Genomic DNA, 22,964 nt, shown 5'->3' on the forward strand with positions numbered 1-22,964 from the left:
GGGGTATCACAGCGTATGAACAAGACACTTGTGGAGAAAGTTCGTTGTATGTTGTCTAACGCTGGATTAGGCAAAAACTTTTAGGCTGAGGCTATGACGTACGCCCAACATATTGTCAATCGTTTGAAATCATCTGCTATAGGTGGCAAAACTCCATTAGAGGTATGGTCTAGAAAACCTGCAACTGATTATGATACTTTGCATATTTTTGGTTCTACTGCATTATCATGTGACTGAATCAAAATTGGATCCACGAGTAAAGAAGGATCTTTTCATGGGCTTCAATACTAGAGTGAAGGGATATTGTTTGTGGTGTCTTGAGGCAAAGAAAATGATTATCAATAGAGATGTTACCTTTGATGAATCTTCCATGTTGAACAAGGTAAATATGGAAGAACCAGATAATACTCTGATACAAGTGGATGGTACTCCGAAGTAGGTGGAGTTTGAGCAGATAGTGGGGACTCCAAGGCGAAACACCACCGGTGACTATCCTATGGTAGAAGAATAATCAGATGAAGAAGAGGTTCTGATCCAAGAACCTCTACAACAATAAGAACCAATTGCAATAAGAAGACAGAGATGAGTAATTCAAAAGCCTACTCGTTTCGCTGACATGGTAGCTTATGCACTTCCAGTTTGTGATAATAATGTTCCATCAACCTACCTACAGGCCATTATGAGCACAGAAAGTGGCAACTAGGCTAGTGCAATGGAAGAAGAGATGCAATCTCTTTAGAAGAACAAGATGTGGAAGCTGACACAACTACTAAAAGGGAGAAAGGCAATTGGGTGCAAGTGGGTATTTGCAAAGAAAGACAGATTTCCAAATAAAGAAGTCATTTGTTACAAGGCAAGGTTGGTAGCTAAAGGCTATGCTCAGAAGGAGAGAATAAATTATAACAGGGTATTTTCTCCAGTTGTAAAACATTCCTCCATTAGAAATTTGTTAGCCTTGGTCGCACATATGAATTTGGAGCTAGCTCAACTTGATGTGAAGACTGCGTTCTTACACGATGATTTGGAGGAAATCTACATGACTCAGCTAGAAGGATACAAGGTTGTTGGTAAAGAAGATTGGGTTTGTAAACTTAGCAAATTGTGGTACGGATTGAAACAATCTCTGAGACAGTGGTACAAATGATTTGACAAGTTCATGAAGGGTCAAAAGTACAAGAGAAGTAAATATGATCATTGTGTGTATTTGCGAAATCTTCAAGATGGTTCATACATCTAATTACTCTTATTTGTTGATTGTGGCTAAAAGTCAATTTGAGATTGACAAATTGAAGGCTCAGATGAGTAAAGAGTTCGAGATGAAGGATTTGGGGGAAGCCAAGAAGATTCTCGCCATGGAGATAAGTAGAGATAGAGAGGGGGGCAAACTTTGGCTATCACAAAGCAGTATTTGAAGAGGATAATACAACATTTTGGTATGTATGATGATACAAAACATGTAAGTACTCCACTTGCTCCTCATTTGAAATTGAGATAGTCAATTATCTCCCACAACCGATGAGGAGCAAGAATACATGGCGAAAGTCCCGTATGCAAATGCAGTTGGAAGCTTGATGTACACAATGGTGTGTACAAGACCTGATATTTCACATGCGGTTAGTATTGTTAGCAAATATATGCATGATCCAGGCAAGGGTCATTGGCAAGTTGTGAAATGGATTCTGCAGTATTTTCAAAACACCGTGGATGTGGGATTGACTTTTGAGCACTTGGTAAATGCATAGTTGGATATTGTGATTTTGATTATGCATGTGATTTGGATAAGCAACGATCTACAACTGGCTATTTGTTCACTTTGACAAAGGTGCTAGTTAGTTGGAAGTCTCCTTGCAGTCAATGGTGGCTCTATCTACAACAGAGGCAGAGTATATGGCAATTACAAGGGTTGTGAAGGAGGCAAATTGGCTTCATGGGTTGCTTAAAGACTTGGGAGTTGGTGATGATGGTGTGGGGGCTGAAGCAGATCATGAGCGGGGGAGGAAATAGTCTAGATTCATTTTGTTGTTATTTGTACAGGAACTTGGCGATATTCGGCAAGATGGTTTATGTGGACTGAATGAAGAAATTTTTGTGATAAGGATGAGTGAAGATGGTGTGGGGGCCGAAGCATATTTTCTTGAGGTGATGAGGTTACTATATCATTTTCTTGTCATAGGTACATCATTTGGGTGATATTCGTCGTCGTCATGGTTGATGTTATAAGGACAACTTTGTTTGGGGAAGTTGTCCTTATAGATGGAAAAGGGGAATATATATATATATATATATATATATATATATATATCTTCTAAATTTGTGGACAAGATGGATGATGTTAATTGAGGATGAAGCATTTCTAGGGAGTGAAAGGGAAAATTGCTTATGTGTTTATTAATTTTCAGATTTGGAGAGTGTTTTCCTCTTTTCTTTGTTGTAGATAGATGATGGGGAAGAAAACTGTGAAAATCTATATCAATTTGGTTCCAGGCTCTACATGTTGTTGTCATCGACATACATTTTTTGACAACAAACATTGGAATTCGTCGACAAAGTTTTGTTCAGATTGCAGGGAGTTCTAAAGGTAGCTGATTTTGTATGCATGTTAGAGAGGTGTAATCTGTTGTGAACCTTGGAAACAGGGCTAACGCATGCTTTGGAGAAGTTGGATAATCAAAATGAGCAGTCATTCATTGTCCTTTAGCAGACATTATGTGAGATATAGAATGTCATATGATGCTATCAAATTGCATCCAAATAGAATGAATGCTGAGCAATATATGTGGCACAAACTCCAGTGATAAAGGCCTAAAATCCATATTCAACTTGTAAAAAGATGGGGTTTTTTGAACCTAGTGTTGTTGAGACTGTTGAAGCTACACGAGTGTTCAATAGTTTTCTAGATAATTATGTTGCAATTTTCTTTGTAATAGTGGGTTGTTTGGTATATTGCCTTGGGCCACTTTATGTTAATACCAATGGAGGATATTTTTATGGGTAAAAAAGAAGACTTGGGAGTTGATCAGAAACAACTTGATGTGTATTCTAACAGTCAGAGCGCTATTCATTTAGCAAAGAACCAAGTCTTTCACTCACAAACGAAGCACATTGATGTTCGCTATCATTTTGTGCGGGAAATTCTCAAAGAGGAGGAGATACTTCTCCAGAAGATTGATACTAAGGAGAATCTTGCAGATATGCTGACCAAAGAAGGGCCAAGTTTGAACATTGTTTAGACTTGGTTAATATCCAACACATTTAAAGTTGGCGCCTCATGACGTAGATTTGAAAGCAGACTGTTTTATTTTTTGTTTGCTTGAGAGGATTTGTATTTGGAAGGATTAAAGATTGTGCCAAGGTGGAGATTTGTTAGCTTTTTGGCCCATTCTTTATCACACATAGTTGAGGGAGGTGGTTTGGAGCTATAAAAACGCTCCTCTACCTCTTAGTATGATATCCTCAATTTGTATTCTTCTCTCCCAACAGTAATAGAGCATGCTGCTTTGGAGGAAGTAGGCTGATTCGCCGAACCTCGGTACTTCTGGTTATATATTGTTATTTCCACACTTCCACAACAATCTCCAAATCTCCACCATCTTTACAGCTATTGTAAGGGTGCCTATGAAAAATAATTACGAGTAGTCTCATCGCATGGAACTTAGCAAACTTCCTAGCTGTGATTTAGATTCTGAACTTAAAATTGTAAGAATCTGTAGCTAAAATTGGACTGTTAACATTATATGATAGCATCTCAATTTGTACAAAAGATACTTGAAATCAATCCTTATTTGCTTGGTACAATGGCTGGAGGACCAGCAGATTACCAAATTTGTGGAAAGAATCTTGGTGTTTGGGTACTACTTTACCAGGACTTGATTCTGTGTTGTATGTAGAAAAGCATAGAATTTTCATTAAGCTTCACAATATGCAGCATCATCTTCATGAACTGGCGAATAAGAGAAGAGTTTCTGGTCACCGAGGCATAAAAAATTCTTGCACACACATTATATTAGTATCATCGAGGAATGTGCTTATCATGGACACCATGATTGCAGGATGGGATGAAACAGTAAAATCTGACATCCATTCTTTCCATTAGAATGCTTTTATCAAACTCTCTAATTGATACATGATATTGTTTTATTACCTGGAGGGTGAAGTGGCAGATTAAGTGACAAATTTGTTTTTTGTAGGATCTGGATCATCTTATGCGTATGGAGTACTGTATAATGGGCATTTTTTTTTGTCTCAAGAACGATATGAAACTGTTGGAAAAAAATGCTTACTGATGGGATGATGTTTCCCCCCATGATAATTGTGCTTTCTTCATTATCCAAAATCGAAGACACTTTAAAGAATTGAAGAAGCAGATGCCATTAGAAAGAAAGAAAGAAAGAAAGAAAGAAAGAAAGATGTATTAACGTCTTCTAAGGCCAAATTTGGCCCATGAGACAATTGGTTTACAACAATAGAGTATTTATCCAATCATCATAACTAAAAATAAAATTAAGTAAAAAAAATAGAACTTAAACTAAAAGAGTTCTAGTAGTGTACAATATGTAGTATACTCGAAAGTGACTATACACTAAGCCTAATTTTATTTCCACCCAAGCCTCTCGAAAAGAAGTGGGGGGTCAAAGGGTCTTGATGTGGGTTCCAATGTAGACCGGATGAGGTTCGTTCGTTAAGTAGAAGCATTCAGACGAAATGCGTGTGAACACACCCTTCCCCTAGAGCCTTCCACCAAGGCCCGAAACCTTCATAGACATCATCTCGTGGAAATGACTCTGCATACTTGGGATTGAGTTATATTGTGCTCAACCGAGAGATGTCACTACGTTCTTGTGTGTTATCCTATTGCATGACAAGATGCTTGCCATTTTAGCACCAAGGAGGCTTCGTACCATGCCTTCCGATGTACCTCGAGGGAAGCTCACTCATTTTTTGCTCCTTGTTTCCCTAGTGTAAACGTCTTAAGACCTAGTCCCCACACCTTGTTAGTTGAAGTTAGCCTAAATGATATGAAAACTAATCAGGCATAGAAAATATGGGTTGTTGGATGCATTCAAAGGCGTTGATGTTGATACATGACTTAATCGTAGTTGATATTAGCCCTAAATGGAAATCCACATTTATGTGGCACTAAAATCATTGAATGCGGATTCTGTTGATGATTGGCAAGAGATTGCTCAAAACTTTCAAGCAACAAAAAGGATGTTTCCAACTAATAACAAAATTGTGCCACATGATATCGAGCTTGAGCATATCAATCAAGTTGCCACTTGTGCATTCATGTATGAATGAACAATCACGACTTCTTTTGCATTATTAGATTATACTCAAGTGACAATATGGATTATGAGGCAATCAATCGTAAATCTTCATAGCAAAAAGATTATTCTCTAGAAAATTTGAAATCTCCATGTGGCGCGAGATCACATTCTACCAATATCAAAATCAAACAATCAATCGAATCAAAATTAAAGTGTTATTTTTTTCAAACATATGCATTGTGTACTTTGTATGTACACATTGTTTTTCAACCAAGTAATGTTGGGAAAACTATGTTTACTTGATGGAGCTCATCATAAACCAGTTAAATGGTGGTCCTAAAGGGTTCAAATCATCGGACCCCCATTAGTTTTGTTGCAAGTATTTACATTGTAGTTTATTCTCATATATGGCACTGGTATGGGGATACGACTTTATTGGGTCCCATTTATTCTTTGGGGACCTTGACACTACCTAAATACCTCTGGACCATTCAAGATCTAGGAGTGAATACAAGAGCATATAGCATTTTGCTCACAAGCTTCATTGTCAACATATAAACAAATTGTAACCTAACATTTTCAACAACTTGAGTACTTTGCAATCCTACGAACATTGTAACCTATTTATTAAATGGCAAAAAATTGACCCACCAAAGTTCAGTGGCAAACAATAAGGTAGTTAGGGTAAGGGCCCTGCACATCTAGTCTTCTACGTATCGTTCCAATACAATCAAATGTCCATGAATGGACATAGCATCTCTCTCTCTCTCTCTCTCTCTCACTCACTCAATCACTCACACATATGTGTGCCCACATTTAGTTTCACAAACCCCAATGATAAAAAAACATAATCAAATACAGAGGTGAATTCCGATATGTGTCTCAAAAAGTAAGTTGTGACGGATATCTGCCAAGATACGTGCACTGTTATCTATCATTCCAATATGATCAAACCATCTCTCTCTCTCTCAGATCCGCAAACCCTAACTACAAGAACATAATCATGTATCAATGCGATAAAAGTAAGCCTCTCGGCTTAGATGATCTATGCATACATATGTGTGTAAATTGTTTGTTATGAATGCATATACATATTGTCTATGTAGAGTGATCAAAATGAAGGGGTGGGGGCGGTGTATAGACTCTAAACCTTAAAAAGGTATGTATTTTCATCCTCTTCGAGGCTATGGATCTTTGACTGGTACTTGGTTGATTCAGGGGAAAAGCACAGGGACCTGTTTCACAGGAAAAAACGCGCGCATACAGAGATTGCAGCCATATTTGACACAGAGGTATATGGAGAGAGACAGAGACAGACCGTAGAGAGAGAGAGAGATAAGAGTAGAGAACACAGATAGATACAGATATATATATATATATGAGATAGAGAGTGGAAAAGAGCAAATGTCCAGAGAGCCCATAGGTACCTCCGGAGCATCATTGTTGTCCTCTTCGTCATCATTGGCATCATCAGCATCACCATTTCCATCTTCATCCTCATCGCTGATCCCGACACGCTTCTTATGGCCACATGGAGGACTTCGCGTCTTCCTTTGTGGGTCATTCACTGGGTACATCGCTTCCTCCATTCCTCTCTGTGTTTTTTTTTTGTTTTTTTTTGTTGTAATTTCAGTTTCATTTCACTCTAATTGAGCAATTGGGATGGAGATTAGAATCTCAGATGCTGTCTATGTTGTTTCTTCTTTTTTTTACCTCTCTCTTGTGGATGCATGCAAAAAAAATAAAATCACATCAATGTTATACGTGGTAAAGAGACACATTTATTGTTTCACAAATATCTTTCTTATGATTTCTATATGTTCTTTTCCTGTACAGGTGGCACAAAATGATACAGATGCTACCCGTGGAAGGCTGTCCATCTGTTTTTCAAGCTGTCATTCCCCTTGCTCCAAATAGCTACCAGGTGCAAAACTTTTCCAGAGTTTGTTTTGACATTTAGAGCACAATTCATTTAAAGAACTAGGGAGAAAAGCAATAATGGAGGGGGACAACTTGAAAGTGTTATTGTTAATGGAAACCTCTTTTAAAATATAAAGTCTTAATTTCATTCAATCATTTTGCAGTAGAAATTTACTCTAATGTGAAAGCAGGCATTATATTAGTCTATAGAGATGACTGTACTATTTATTCCGTATAACTATACAATTCCCTGCCTCTCATGATCTGCATTTATCCTCTATACTGTTGGCAATACTAAATTGCACAATGTAGCGGCTTGATATTTTGTTGTTAATGATTGGGTTCATACAAAATTGTCAGTTTTATTAAAGCATGAATATATCAATATCTAATATGCAGTTTAAATTCATTGTGGATGGTGAATGGAGGCATGATGAGCAACAGCAAATTGTAATCGACACTACAGGAAACTGCAACAATTATTTGGTTGTGAAGGAGGTAGAGAGAGGAGCAACTGCACAAGGTGTGGGCCAAGGGAATATGGAGGTTGAAGATGGTGATGTGCATGTAGGAAATCTAAGAAATGTAAATATTGCTTGCATATTTATTTGTTATTAATTTATTGTTCATCATTTGTATTACATGAGTTCATACCTAGAAAGTTTACACCCTGCTGGAAACCTAGGGATACTTGTGTATACACATACTCAAATATCATGTACTAGGAATTTAGGGATGTTTTGGAATATGTTTTATGAAACTTCATGTGGTGGTTCTAGCTCTCTAAATCAGGTTTCTGACAGTCTCAGAAACTGTCCTTGGAAGGCATCGACAGTGCATCACAGCTTATCATTGATAACTTTTTGAACAACCATACAGTGTATGAGATTCTACCAGAATCAGGGAAGGTAATTTTTCTGTCTACTTCACAATTATGTTATCTTTCATGAATAACTTTAAGATCCAACCTAACACAGCCACATCAATAGTGTCTTAATTTGCACGATAACTCTTGCTATGAACAGGTTGTTGCGCTCGACATTTCAATGCCAATTAAACAGGCATTCCATGTGTTGTATGAGCAGGTTTCTAAACTCCCTGATTATAGTTTTCTTCTATCAAATGAAAAAATTACAAATCCGTAAGAAATAACTTGTTATCTGATAATGTTATTTTAAAGCACAGGGAATACCCTTGGCCCCTTTGTGGGATTCTGATCAGCAACAATTTGTGGGAATGTTGACAGCATCCGATTTTGTGGAAATCCTGGTGCAGGTAAACTTGGCCTAGCTCGTACTCGTTTGTACTTTGTCTTGTCTATATCTTTATATCTGTTGTGCAAGTCCTGAATTTTCTTTGAAGCTACTAGGAAAAGTCCATGATGCTAAATTGTTTCTTCATCTCTCTTTCTCTCTCTGTCCCTCCCTCCCCCCCCCCACACACACTGACAATGTCCCCAGGAGTCATGATATATTGAGCATGATAACGGAGACATCGAGTACCAGATACAATGCACATTGGCTATACCAACACCTGATCATGGAAATCATTGGTTACCATGTCCAACCCATCTATAGGCACCCAAGTTCACTTGGCTAACTTCATTATAACCTCACTCCACTGCCAACCAGCCTCAGATATTATGTCCCCTCACCAGTAGGCATCCCATACATATTAGTTACGGACTTCATGCTTGTAAACCACCTCAAGAATCGTTCCACTCTGTACATTAGGATCATTATCATGGATCTCTAGGAAACCTAGAGCATTTATTTTTGTTTCAGTATGGATAAACTGAATTTTGTAATCATAGTTTGTCTTATCGAACATTTTTGGGCTCTAGTAGATGTTAATAAATCTCTCTCTCTCTCTCTCTCTCTCTCTGTATGAGGCCTATACCCTACCTGTGTCCCATGCTCTTACTAATCTACGTCCTCCTTTGGAATGTAGGGGTTGAATGCACAACCTTTTTGTCTCTGCTGGACAACCTTACCAACTGAGCTACGCTTTCTTTCTTAGTCTTTCCCCTCTCTCTCATAAACCAGCTCTTCTCTAAGGGGTAGAAACTTGCAACCAAGCATTCGATTGGAGAGATCAGTAGTCTTGATGATTTCTTGCCTGATAGGGATTAAAGCATCAGTCCCCATGATAATGGCTGAGATGGGAGCCAGCTTCAATGGTGAAATTTTCACTTTCAATCTGTGATTTATATCCAGCAGATTTGGGAATTTCCAAAGCAAACATACTCCAATTTGATGGTTATTTCTCATGAACACCTTCAATATTTTCTCTCTCATGCTGGCAAGACATGGAGATATTCATTGTAGAATTGTTCAAATCACGTGGAATAAATATAAATGCACTAGATGGCTCCAATATAGCATGGGTTGTCTATACTTATGCATGACCAAAATGGGAAATAAGAGAGTGATCTGAACTTATAATATTAAAATGTAATGAGAGTACATGGATTAGCCCCACGACTCCTCTTGGTAGGAAGATGTCTTACAATAAGGCCCTCTTTTTACACTTGTTGCAAGATGGATTTAGGTCTTGTTATGCACACCTATGTTTTATAGATAGATAGAACATAATAGAATAGAAATTTTATCATGCATGATGAGGCCAATTTTGACCTATGGGACCAAATCAACATATCATCTTGCATGTGACTCACCCCTAAGAAGGGGGTTTACTACTCTGTAGTAAAAATTATCGACATGAGAATAATGTATGCACATATGTGGTCACCCTTCGCAGTGGAAATTTGAGTATGCCACTCACATTATCACGCCTGTTTAACAAGTCATCATTTTTCTCACGAATTACCTAGTACTCCGAGTGTGATAAATAAGTGATATTCATCCTCCACTAGGTTTTCATTGCGTGCCTTGCATATCTTCATATTTGCGTCATGATGCCATGATGCTACCTCAACACCTAACTTGTGTGAGCAAGTTCAAAGAAGTGTTAAGGATCTCCAAGAGCCAGGGCTCATGGGGGTAGTGAGATGAGATTGAATATGTGTTGGCATTTTTTCCTTGTGTTGGGGCCAATATTGGGGGTTAATATTTGCAATGTAATATTCCAATTTTGACATTTTTGCAACTTGCCATCCTTTGTGCCTCTAGTAATCTATCCTCAATGATCACATACTTCATATCATCACTGAGAGCTCCAATAGATATTTTATTCCCCATCCTTAAAACCATTTCATAATGTCAAGCATCCATCCAGATGAGAGGATTTTGCTCTTACTAGTTTTTTGTACTTTGCATCCTATGCTCCAAGCTTGTTTGGCAATCTATGATCAGGGCATATTCTTGACTTTTGTTATATACTTGTATACTCTTTACATGGCTAGTACCTCTATGGGCGAAGCACATGTTTCTAACAGCAGGATAGGATAAGATGTTGAGGATTTTATCCACAATTGAGATAGTGCCACCCCTCACTAACATTCCATAAAGCAACATTGGACTACCATAGCATTGAATATGACCAACCTCACTTCCCATCCTCAAGTATCACTTTGGCTACATTGATTCTCGAACATATAGTAACTATTCCAACTTGCTTGAAGCCATGATTCATAGCATACATTCCACCTGTTTGTAGATTGATCTCTCTCATGCTCTATGTACTGTGATAGGGAAAATCAGGACAATTAGAAATTGCGACAGGTTTATCTGCTCACAAAACTTTGGGAGAGCAAATTTGCCATCTGTACCCTTTGGATGTGGAATAAGAGGAATACTATGTTTGCCATGTTTTTTTTTCATGAAATAAGTGGAATATACAACTACCTCTTCAAGCAAGGCTCTGGTCTACTGTGGAGGATAATGGAATATGAAGAACAACAATGTTTGTGACTATCCTTGCTACAAATCAAGAGACATAGAGAGAAGTTGTCAAAAGGCAACAATTAGGGCTGTCACAACCTGCATCAGCACCATCAGTCCTCACGCTACAAGTCAATCAAAAAATACATAAATCGGTTCTTGACCACAACATTTGAAATTGTTTACAATAGATTAGGCCACATCCATCTCTGTCATGGTCCTATCATCCTTGTTATTGACAAATCAAGGCCATTATCACCCAACACTTAAAGTGCTTTCCTCATTTTGGAGAACTCTTCATCTTACATTAGCCCATGCTGGAAATATTTCAAAGGCAGAAGTTCCGGTGCTCTTTTGAAGGCAGAACTTTTGGAGCTTCTAAGCTTAGAAATTAAATGCTTAGCTAATGACAATATCTAAGCTAAGAAGTTGCAGTTCCTTGAAGCTAAAAATCTTGGTTCATGAGAATATGCGGTGTGTTAAGCAGTTTTACTAGTCTTGCAGATTTATATAGGATAACATTTTAAGATGTAATCTCTAGTCTAGCTTGTTGTATGTATCAATTTCAGGTCAAGAGCTCGTTAATATTGTTTTTTATTTTTTTGGGGGGGAGGAGGTTTCACTGGCGATTTTGGCATCTCAGAACAATCTCCCACTGATCTAGTTTTTGTGAATTCTTGAGATTGCCCTCAAACGTTTACAAGTTTTACTTCTACGTATTTTTCCTCTACCAGTCTTCGAAGCCAAAGTTTGTCTTGGTTATGATTTGTACGTGTAAAAAATCTGGAATTCCATCTTTTGAGTTAGTTACTGAAGGTAAATCATCATTTGGTAACTTGATTCTGTAGATCAACCATTCCATAACATGAGCGAGGGTTGTTTTGTTTTAGTTCTTGCTTTTCTTCTCACACAAGCATGTCTATGATGTAGTGACCAAAATTGTGACGTTTAAAGATTTTTCAATACTTATTCCAGCTTGGAAGCCAGCGGGCAACTCTATCTGAGGAGGAATTGGAAACGCACACTATAGCTGCATGGAAAGATGGAAAAATCAGGAGTGGAGAGAAGATGCTTAGAAGACGCTGTCTTCATTATGTGAGATTCACTCGTTTTATTTTAGCATTTCCAACTGTGAATATGTATTGCATTTTAATCATCAAGTGGGTGTGATGTATGTATTTTTTGACTTCTGTGAAGCAGTGCCCGTAGCATGTCTGCAAGCTTTATGGATTGAGTTCAGATGCATGTTTGCATGCATATAGTTGGATACTGTACTGTTGTACACCTAAAATGCTCTAAAGAAGCAATCTTTGATACTATTGAAGATAATTCCAGGTCTTGGAGGATTAATAGAATATGTGATGCATCGATATCACTAGTTATAACCTGAGAAGGGGCATTTTCTTAAATCATGCACTTAAGTGCATATCATTAATTATAAACAATGCATTGTTGACATAGATATCTGCTGGGATCAGTGAACATTCAAGTCAAGTATTGACAGTAATGCAAAATGACATGGCCTTAGAATGGCCAAATTCATATGCATCGTGGAATATTTGAAAGGGAAATTGCAGTATGATGCTGCTAGGAAGATCTTGCATGGGGTTTAGATTCTCAACTTGCTGGAACTAGTGAATAAGGATGGACCATGACATTGGCATGACCATTCTGTTTAGTATATCCTCATTGATGTGCATGCCAAGTTCCACTCAAAGCCAGAAGAGTAAAAGTATAGAATCAACTATTCTATTTTTTGTAAGTTCATTGACTTGGGAGAGTCCTTTGGTAACATTAGTACTGAAGTAGGCAAAGGCTTCCATAGGAAGATGGAATACATACATCCTGTACAAGTTAATAAAGCTAAGTTGACATCACTAAATAAATTGAAGATCTGTGATAATTTTGAGGTCTCTTTGGCTTTTAATTTTGTATGTTCTAGGGTTTCCTTAAGTTACTGATATGAGAGCCAGACAGAAGTTAATATATAATATTTCCCAGGACTGGTCCTTCCCATCTTCCCTGTCAAGGGTCCGTGGTCTGCTTTGCTTCTCTTAATTTGCATCGGTATTGCACCGACATCTTGAATCTGATGTATGAAGAAATGTATTTTGCTCCTATTTTTAGGTGCACATCTTTGGGTTGAGATTGTTGAAGACGAGGAGATGTGATTGGTGATAATTGAGCTAATTTGTTGGCAATATAAATTGTGACTTTGAAACTTGGCTACTAGAAACAAATTCTCATATATAGACTTTCAATACTGATAACGATGTCCCCATTCATTATGATTAGGTCACTTCGGATGACTCCTTGAAGGAGGTGGCACAGAAACTGTTGCACCATCAGGTGACCTCTGTGCCTGTTCTCTATTTCCCAGCCCAGGAGAAAAAATTGCCACAACTTTTGCATCTGGCCACTCTCTCAGATGTTTTAAAATGTAAGGGGATTATTATGCTTCTCAGATTAATTGGATAAATATATGCGTGTCCTGAATACACTAATTTCCTTCAATCAAAAAGCTTTTTTTGTCAACTCTTGGAGTTCGGGAGATCCCTTCACATAGGAACGACCAGATTTCTCTAATTTGCAATTAGTGGTGTATGCAGGTGTATGTAGACATTTTCAGCATTCACTTGGATCATTACCACTTCTTAATCAGCCAATTGGTTCTTTGCCATTGGGAACATGGAGAGGCGATAGTCCTAATCAGCAGCTTGCAGTGCTCAGGGCAACTTCTCCTCTAAGCACTGCACTAGCAGTTCTCAATCAAGGTTTCAAACCTTCACCTGAATAATTGGCATGATCATTTCATATTACGTTTCTATCAGTACCAAGCCCATTCAAAATAATAACAATTTGCATCATACTTGTTGGCTTCTCTTCTCATTGTTATATACTGTCCACAATAACAATCAAGGTTTGGAAACGGGAATTCTTATGCCGTGTCCATAATCACCTGATTTTAGGGATAATGGAGAATAAAGTTATGATTAACCTGACATGGTGTTCTTTTATTTTTATTTACAGTCATTCAAATTGTGTTGTATTAGTTTCTCAGGTTTTAGAACAATGCTTATAAATTACAGAAGGGAATGGAAAATTGTGCTTTTTCATTTTGCAGGAGTGAGTTCGATACCAATTGTAGATGAGAATGGATCTTTGGTTGATGTCTATGCAAGAAGGTTTGCCCTTATTCTACTCTAATCCTTCTGGAATTGAATTGAACATATCTTTGGCAGGTTCATGAGTAATTGAGGCGTGTGCACATATATGTACATAGATAAATAAATAAATCTATCAGAATTTACAGATGTAAATATGGCCTATGAAGAAAATTCTACAGGGGTTTTAATAGGATTCTGAGACCCCCTGTCTTTCGCTGAGTCTCTCTATGAGCACATATGTGCATGCATGCATTCTTAGGAAGGAGTCACACACAAGATGATATGTTGATTTGGTCGCATTGGTCAAAATTGGCCTCTTAGACAGAACCATCTTTTTTTTTTGTGTCATTTAAATCACTAAAGAATCCGAAACTCTGTTGGTTTCTGTTTAAATATGAGAACAAAAACTCAAAAGAAACGAATGTTATAATTCAAGAGTGCATGTTAGCACGTTGTGATAACTAACATTTGAAAAAGGGAAGAGATTTTTAATTATGTAGAGATGTTTTGAACTGTGGCTTTTGCATGTTTTTCTTTTCCAGTGACATTATAGCTCTGGCAAGGGACAATACATATGTGCATGTGCAGCTCGAGCATCTGACAGTTGAACAAGTGAGAACTTTCACGCATTAATTTGAGTAACCAGCAACTAATTGTATTCTACATATATTGATTTTCTTGGATGTTTGAATATGAATGGACGGATCTTCTCTCGGCTTGTTCTAAACCAAAGAACACCAAAGTCTACCTCAAGAAATAAATTTTCTTTTATGAGCTGGGTGAATGTTTTGATAAGCCAAAAAGGAACATTGTAATATACAATTCGTTTTGAAATGGAGTCAGAGTTGTTTATGCTTAGAGGTGTCCTTTTCATTTTGATGCATTCCGTAAGATACAATGTCACCCATGAAATAGTGTCAGCTTTCACGTTGCAGAGCTTCATAATAACATTATGTTGGAATCTATGACAGGCTTTGCAGTTGATGCATGATGGAAGAAGTTCAGTAGGGACGACTCCTGTTTTAAGATGCCAGATGTGCCTTCGCACTGATGCCTTACAGGTCATATTGGAGCGGTTGGCAATACCTGGTAGGTTTCTTCCTTTAAAGAATTTATATTAATGCTAGAACTTACCATTATCCAGAGAATGAGCTTTGCATGTTCTTTTGCAGGTGTTCGTAGAATTATTTGTGTAGAAGCAGGGAGTCGGCAGATCGAAGGCATTATTACATTGAGTGATGTCTTTAAATTTCTTCTCAGCTAGTCTGGAGCAGCCTATTTTTTTTCGTGTACATGCATATATTCTACACTCAGTAAGCAAAGTGCCAATGTGGTCTTTGCAAGCATTTCATGTGTAATTCTTGATCTTTTTAGTATATTTCCATCTCGTGATGCTCCGAAAGCAACTTACAATTGGGTAATGTTAAAGATAACATTCTTGGGATCGATGGATTTTTTCATGGTCTACAGGAGTATAAGTATAGGCATTAATATTTGAGAGTTCAGTTGTGACTGTGTCTCATGACTCTTTAAGTTCTAACTGATACTTCCAGTAATAGCCTAAAAAGCAATGGTTAAAGAGGACAAATAGTCCTGCGGTCTGGCAGTGAATTGTAATTACTATTGGGTTTTGAATAGACATAATAATAGCATTTTGTTCTACTGATTCTGCAGCAAACATATTTGTCCTGTGCTGTGATAGGAAACAGACCTGAAACCTATTGCGTAAGCATGGATTTTAGCATGAAACCGAAATGTTATGAAGCAAACTTGAACCCATTGTGTAATCATGGAATTTAGGATGAAACTGTGCTAGTGACAATGCAAATGATACGTATAGGCTTTCTATATGTAGTTTTCAAATTCTACATTGGCCAATAAACCAAACTGGCAACAAGAGTCTGGTACACAAGAAGGCTTCATGTATACAGTTAAATCATAGGTTTAATATGGTATGTATCATGCTAAAATAACTTGTAAATGGGTTCAAATAGTCTACAGTCACATGACTTTTAAGCCTTTATAGTACAAACAGGAGGCATAACCAATGACATATAAACATTTTAGGGATATCATCACAGTTTGGGACATAAACGTAAAATTTGAAGGACTATTCATGGTAATCTGTTAACATTGAAAACCTAAACACAAAGTCGTAACAATGATAACCTTAAGCTCAAAAGTAAAGAAAAATTGCATACGGCGGACCCATCAGAAACATGTTTGTTTACACATTACATCATTTCAAAGTCTATAGGTGAGATTCTTTAAGTAAGCCAACCAGTAGAATCACCCTATATTTCCTTTTTTGTGGGGAAGGGGTGGAACCATTTAGAAAGAACAGCCTATGTTAGACCAAGCCAGGATTTCAGCCAATTAGAAACTGAATGGTTTTTATATATTGTAACAAGAGAGAGGGTTCTGGAGGACGTTGCTTCATTCTTCCTCTTCTACCTCTTCCTCTTCTTGAAGGAGGTTCTCTCTATTGTCATGAGCCCAAAACCCTCGCACATCTGTTAACATGCTTGCCACAGTACCTCCTTGTCTGCACTGAAGCAAGTCTTGCAATGTAAGCCTCAAAGGATCCTGAGGTTTCACCATGTCCCAAATCTCATCCCTAACATCCTCAATACAAAGGTCGTAATTCCCACCTTCAATCCACTTCCGATGCACATCCCTACAAAAAAAAAGCACATAAAAAACAGGTAAATAAATTCAAGCAAAACCTCTTTTGGATCTCTGTAGCAACCTCCACCAGTGCACCAGTGCACACATTCACGATGGAAATGTCAGTTTCAGGAAACACAAATATGGCAATACCTTTCTTTATTTGAGAAAATCTTATGTGGACTAGAATATGATAGAAGCTTAAATGGTTTGGTGGAACTATGAGCCAGATTAAAAGCATGATAACTTTCACGGCAGATAAGAAAATGTATAGAAATATTGAGAGCATTTGCCTGAACAGTGTATGAATATCCACTGTGGTTAAAAATCCTCGATTCTGCAAATCCAGACATCGAAACAAGTAAGTCAAACCCTCTGATGTATCCTTATTCTCGAGCGCCAATACAAAGTCTAAAAAGCTCTCGAAGTCCATTTCTCGACCACTTCCTCCACTGCTCCTACTCCGTCTCACATGCTCATCAAAAACTGCACCCAAGTAGTGGTTTATAAATTTCTTTGTATCGCAGAGACATGCAATGATAACGCCATGAGAGATTGAATGTGATTCTACTGGAACAATCAAAGTCTTGAAACTAACCACGTTCAATGAAGATCTCCGTAAGTGTGCCTTCAGCATACTCTTGAAGTTCTTGTTTGCTTAAAGTTCCATTCATATCTTTGTCCAACGACAAGAACACATCTGCAGACATGTGTTCCATCAAGAATATCAAATCCAAAACTGAAACCATATGGCATTAGATAACGTGCCTAATCTAACAGCTACAATTATGGACGAGTGGATTGTCGTTGACCCTTACCACATATTCGTTGAGCACTCCCCAAAGAGAACCAATTCTCTGTCTGCTCTCCTTCAGCTGCTTCATCCTCCACTTCCTACATTAGAATACAAAATATTTTTGAGAGTATAGAAATAACAAAAGATGTAGTTCACAATCAGTAATTTCAACAGCACCTGGTGAAGTTCCATCAATTCTGCGAGGCAATTGCTCAAAAGAACCTTCTTTATACAGAGTTTTCCTGCAAATAAATGACTGGTACAGTTGACAGATGTGTTGGGTCTAGTAAATAAATAGGCAAAAATAGACACTTGGTTTTTTCTATACATGAAAAATGGATAGGTATATACAAGATACCTCGCCTATGTGGATCACAAAAGAAGAAGAATTTTCGCACCGCTATACGGCAATACATTGGCAAGAATGGCCCTGGAATATCCCTGAGTTGTGCTAAGTTAGGGATAAGGCCCCTGATGTATGACTCCATTTCCTTAAGAATAATTAAGATGAAACTGAAATATTTTAGTACAAATACCTGAAGTAATGTAGCAAATGCCAGAAAAGCATAGAAAACAAATAATATTTGGCTTAAATCTATAAAATTGGCCGGGATTCTTCTTTCTCATTTATCCAGATTTATGCACCCCACAGATTGTTTCAAAATCATCGGTAATATCTCTGAAACACTCTATATTTGCTTCCTTGCTTAGTCATTATCATACATAACATCCCACATGCAATTAAATAATTATGCTCTTGTTATGAATTAATAATTCAGGAGTTCAAGCAATAAATAAATAAACCTTCAAATCCAATGTATAATCTATTTAAAAAGAAAAGACACAGAAAATTCAAAACCAGTAGCAAGCTACCCATTCAATAAAGTCTGCTGAAGTATATGGACGATATATGCTATGAAAATACCTGAGGTTGCAAAAAACCATCAGCATCCTCATCAAGTTCACTCATGTCAATGCGTGCTTGCGTTAATGAAACCTGGGAAGTCCAAAACATTTATGCATAAATTTTCTGTTGCAGAAGAACTCTCTAGCATACATAAGGTACACTATCAATTCCTTACAGTGCGCATCACATATAAATAGAATGGCAAGATGGCGATTCTTCCAAATTCATCCTTTTCAAACTTCATAAAGTTAGATGGGCAAAAAAAACGTCGACATTTTGAACCAATTTGCTCTGCGCATATGGTTGCTATGTGACAGAAATCTTCATAATTCATCTGCAGTTCACAGGAATGAAGTAAGCATATATATATATATATATATAACCTATAGCTTGTCGATCTTAAAGTGGTGTACACGAGCTACATAACACATACTAACAGAAATCAAAAGTTTCTTGAATTAAGTAATATTGCACTAAAAATTAGGATAGAAGCAATCATGAATCTGCGTGGCATTCCTCCAGACAAAGAAAACTTTTCTAGAGTTCTAGATGAATAAAAAAAATGCCAAGAACCAGGTTCATAATTGTCCCAACCATTACAGCATCGTCTAAACCTGTGAACAACCGAACTGCCCACGTAGGTTTAAGACAACAAAAAAATTTGCCTTCGACCCATGAAAAATCAAATTGAGGGGGATGGTCCATGTACTTGCTGCATATTCTTCTTCATCAAAAGAGACATGGTTTACTGGACCAAAATATAATATTTGCTTGATTCTTAACAACTTTGGAAAATAAATAGACCTTACCAATTTCTGCAGTATAAGAATCATGTATTTCAAGAATATGAAAATGCTTAGAAGTTCTACATTATGATTTATTTCATTTGCATCCTTCAGTGTATGCTTTAAAATCAGTTGTTTAATTCACAAAACAGTTGGGAAAAGACCTAGAGAATCTTTCCTATCCAGAAAAACGTACAAACCTTCTCAGCACCAGTTGCATCGTCAACTACACAGTTTTCTCTTAGGCAGACCCACATTGTATCAAGATCATCAGCATTGAGCAATTGCTCAGTTTGCTTCTGCATTTGAATAACATTAAGCGTTTCAAACCTATTGCCCATGACAAAAATTGCACATACAGCAAATATTAACAAAATAAAACCTCACATACTTTCAGAAAAGTAAATCTTGCCAGCTTTTGAACTTTGCTCCCTATAGAACCCTCAGCAGGTTTCTGCAAAACAGTCAAGTAAACCAATTGAACGGAATCTATAAACCCTAACAACATAATAGAAAGACTCAGAAATACCCCCGATTTTTTCCCCATAGTCATCAAAGTATTTGTTACTTCCCTAAATCCTCTTGGCCATTCCCCAAAAAAGAGAAAAATGGTATGAATTGACAATATAACTGATTGAGTGGCACATAGAAACCTAGAGAGCATTTGAGCATAATAATCTCCAGCAGACCTTTTTGTAAAATGTTGGAAGAGACCCGGCTTGAGCATTCTTCTGCTGTCGTTCTTTGAATGCCTCAAGCAAAATCTTTTTGGTTTCTAGCTCTGGCATGTGCTTAAAAGAAAATTAAAGTCAAATGCTGTAATTCAAACCTCAAAACTCAATACAAACAAACACTTTTTTAAGGCTTAAGTAGCAGATTTCCCATGGACTTTCCCTTCCAATATATCACGTATGTACAAAAATCAATATACTATACATGCATTAAGTGTAAGTTAAAAACTGTTACAAACACAAAGAGACAAGCAACAGGATACATTTCTGGAACCAATGAATGTCATTATCATAATGTCATGCAAAACTAACAAGCTACGTAACTTTCTTCCTCATTTTAATAGGGAGTTGCAAGCAAAAAAGATAAACGATACATTATATGAATCATACCGCAAAATAAAACTAAGAAACATGCCATGGATCATAATGCAATAAATAAATAACATACCATAATACATTATACATACATGCCAGGAATCACAACACATATATGAACCTAATAAGAATACAAAAATGAATAAAACAGCCCACGAATCATCAAACAGCGTAAATACTAGCAAACAAACATACCATATCATCACAATGCAATGTAGACATAAAAAGAGCATACCCATGAGTGCTTCTGATCCTAGCCCATTTCCGGATCCGACATATTTCTTGAGGTTCCTCACCCACAACATCGAGGAGGAGGAAGAGGAAGAATCCTGAGAATCTCCATTGCTGGCACTGCCGCTATGCATTGTTGTGAGACTTATAGGCCTATTCGCTGAAGAAAAGGTTGAAGCTTCAAAGAGAATCTAAACAAGACAATATTCTTCTTTTTCTTCTTCTTCTTCCGAGGAGTAACTGGATCCGCATTCGTGAATCTGTAATTAGCTCGAAAACGCGAACACAAACACCTACTTTGCGCCTGCTGAAACTATGGAGAAGATGATGGCCTGAAGCAGAAGGGAAGGGTGAAACAGGGTGTTTCCAATGCTCTGGGGTGCAATACAAAGCTGGAAGGGGGGAAAGGAAGGAAATTAGGGTTTCTGATAAAGGCTACCACACACGAACACAGAGAGAGAGAGAGAGAGAGAGAGAGAGAGAGAGAGAGAGAGAGAGAGAAGGTAAAGGTCTGCTTGTGAGCAAATTCTGCAGAGGGATGGAAGGAAGCGAAAAGAAAGAGAGACAAAAAGGGAAAAATGAAATGATTTTGAAGGAAGGAAGGAGGACATGCCCACTTCGCTTTCTTTTGAATTATACCACAAAAACAAATTCTGTAGCAGGGCTCTCTCTCTCTCTCTCTCTCTCTCTCACTCACACACACACACATTATATGTATAAGAATGAGGTTGTGATGGGTAGACTAGTCACTAGAGAAGATGAGGATGGCATGGCCTCTCCGATGGCCTCTTCGATTGGCCGACCGAGAATGTGCATATATGTGATAGCAAAAAATGGAATGTCCGCCTGGGTTTTGAAGGGGCCATCCTGTGTATTGGGAGAGTCTTGTTATGAGTGAAAAAGACACTCCACTCCCGTTGCCAAGGTGCCAACAAGTAATTGTGGGTGTGAAGAAAAATACGTGGTTCTTGTGTAGGGTTTGGGGGAAGCGGGCATGGGTGCGGGTTTAGATAAGAGAGAGAGAGAGAGAGAGAGAGAGAGAGAGAGAGAGAGAGAGAGAGAGAGAGATTATATTATCGTCTTTGGAGGTCAAATATGACCTATGAGACCAAAAATATTACATTTCACGTGATATGTGTGAAAGTGGGTAGTGACTCTCGATGGATGTAGCTCAGTTGGTAAGGTTGGTAAGGTGGAGACCATGAGGTCATGGGGTCAACCCTACATTCCACAATGGCATCTAGTGAATTATATAAGAGATATGTATGAAGTATATAATAGAGAGGTGAGTAAAATTGGGTTTCAAACCCAATACGTAGTGGCTTGTAGTGTAACAACTTACCACTAGACTAGGGTAAGCTAATTACGAGAGAGAGAGAGAGAGAGAGATTGATTAATTGATTTTATTTCAATGTAGGTGGAGTGTTCCTTCTTAAATGTGTTTTTTTTTTCCAAAAAAGAAATGTGTTTGTTTTGCAGAACTTTAGAGGAACATTGTCGACATTGATTTATCAGTTGTTCGATAACAAATGCTATCTAGAATTTTATATATGCAATGTGGGCTTCTATATAGTTGAATGATGAAATCCATGTTTCAATGGGTGTTTGGTCATGTGCAATCAAGAATGCCTTCTCCACATTTTGAAACAACCTTTTAGTATCTAAGGTATTGTGGATTATGGCATTATTTGTGTATGCAGAATGCCATGCTCATATGGGGTTCAAAGAAACATTCAACAATGAGAAGACATATTTCTATGGTAGTTTTCCTTGTTGGAAACTTCATGGAGGTTGTCGCAAGAGTAATTAGGGATTTGTAAGTTGGCAACACATCATGTTTGTCAGTTGCATCGGCCTTTATTGCATGGGACTATATAGGTCAACAAACCAATGTATTTAGAGATGAGGGATGTCATGAAACCATGATTGATTTTGTGGTGATTCCATCTATTGTAATTTGACGTTCATAATTAATACATTACTGCTTATGAGATAGAAGATAGGTTTTATTATCGTCTTTGAGAATCAGATGCCAAATATGACCTATGAGACAAAAAATCTTACTTTCACATGATACATGTGAAAGTGAGTAGTGACTCTTGATGTTCAAGAACTTTGCCAACAATATTGCAATCGAGAGTGCACAACATGTCTATGAAAAAAATTTGTGCAAGGATTGGGTTTGGTTAAAGATTTATGGAAAGCAAAGTCCGATGTGATCAAAGGCAGAGCATTATATTGAAGTGTGATACTCATATTCCCAAACTTGTTCTGGG

The 22,964-nt window shown here is 37.5% G+C and overlaps 2 protein-coding genes across 4 annotated transcripts; one reads left to right on the forward strand and one right to left on the reverse strand.

The window, feature by feature from the left end:
* Positions 1-6,417: 6,417 nt before the first annotated feature.
* On the forward strand, positions 6,418-15,640 carry LOC147852849 (sucrose nonfermenting 4-like protein). Of its 3 annotated transcripts, none has more exons than XM_087333074.1 (13): positions 6,418-6,838; positions 7,104-7,191; positions 7,587-7,772; positions 7,991-8,095; positions 8,213-8,272; positions 8,373-8,462; positions 12,005-12,124; positions 13,325-13,469; positions 13,639-13,803; positions 14,154-14,214; positions 14,739-14,808; positions 15,168-15,285; positions 15,369-15,640. In XM_087333074.1, exons 1-13 carry the CDS (start codon positions 6,672-6,674, stop codon positions 15,458-15,460), a joined length of 1,467 nt encoding a protein of 488 aa, XP_087189200.1. In that variant the 5' UTR covers positions 6,418-6,671; the 3' UTR covers positions 15,461-15,640. The 3 variants fall into 3 exon arrangements, with proteins under 3 accessions (XP_087189200.1, XP_087189199.1, XP_087189201.1); XM_087333073.1 differs by having other exon boundaries at positions 13,639-13,802; positions 14,150-14,214; XM_087333075.1 differs by having other exon boundaries at positions 6,419-6,838; positions 7,587-7,754; positions 13,639-13,802; positions 14,150-14,214.
* A 711-nt stretch (positions 15,641-16,351) lies between these two features.
* LOC147852850 (putative serine/threonine-protein phosphatase 2A regulatory subunit B'' subunit TON2) lies at positions 16,352-21,172 on the reverse strand. The gene is made up of 12 exons (XM_087333263.1): positions 20,693-21,172; positions 20,041-20,132; positions 19,743-19,805; positions 19,552-19,650; positions 18,742-18,900; positions 18,585-18,656; positions 18,018-18,150; positions 17,837-17,901; positions 17,682-17,757; positions 17,462-17,563; positions 17,157-17,349; positions 16,352-16,873 (listed from the first exon to the last, which is right to left on the reverse strand). Exons 1-12 carry the CDS (start codon positions 20,820-20,822, stop codon positions 16,633-16,635), a joined length of 1,425 nt encoding a protein of 474 aa, XP_087189389.1. The 5' UTR covers positions 20,823-21,172; the 3' UTR covers positions 16,352-16,632.
* Positions 21,173-22,964: the final 1,792 nt, after the last annotated feature.

Source organism: Azolla caroliniana, unplaced genomic scaffold (assembly GCF_043228905.1).
Source record: "Azolla caroliniana isolate FFs.n. ecotype wild unplaced genomic scaffold, voAzoCaro1.0.p SCAF_17, whole genome shotgun sequence".
Taxonomy (NCBI): Eukaryota; Viridiplantae; Streptophyta; class Polypodiopsida; order Salviniales; family Salviniaceae; genus Azolla; species Azolla caroliniana.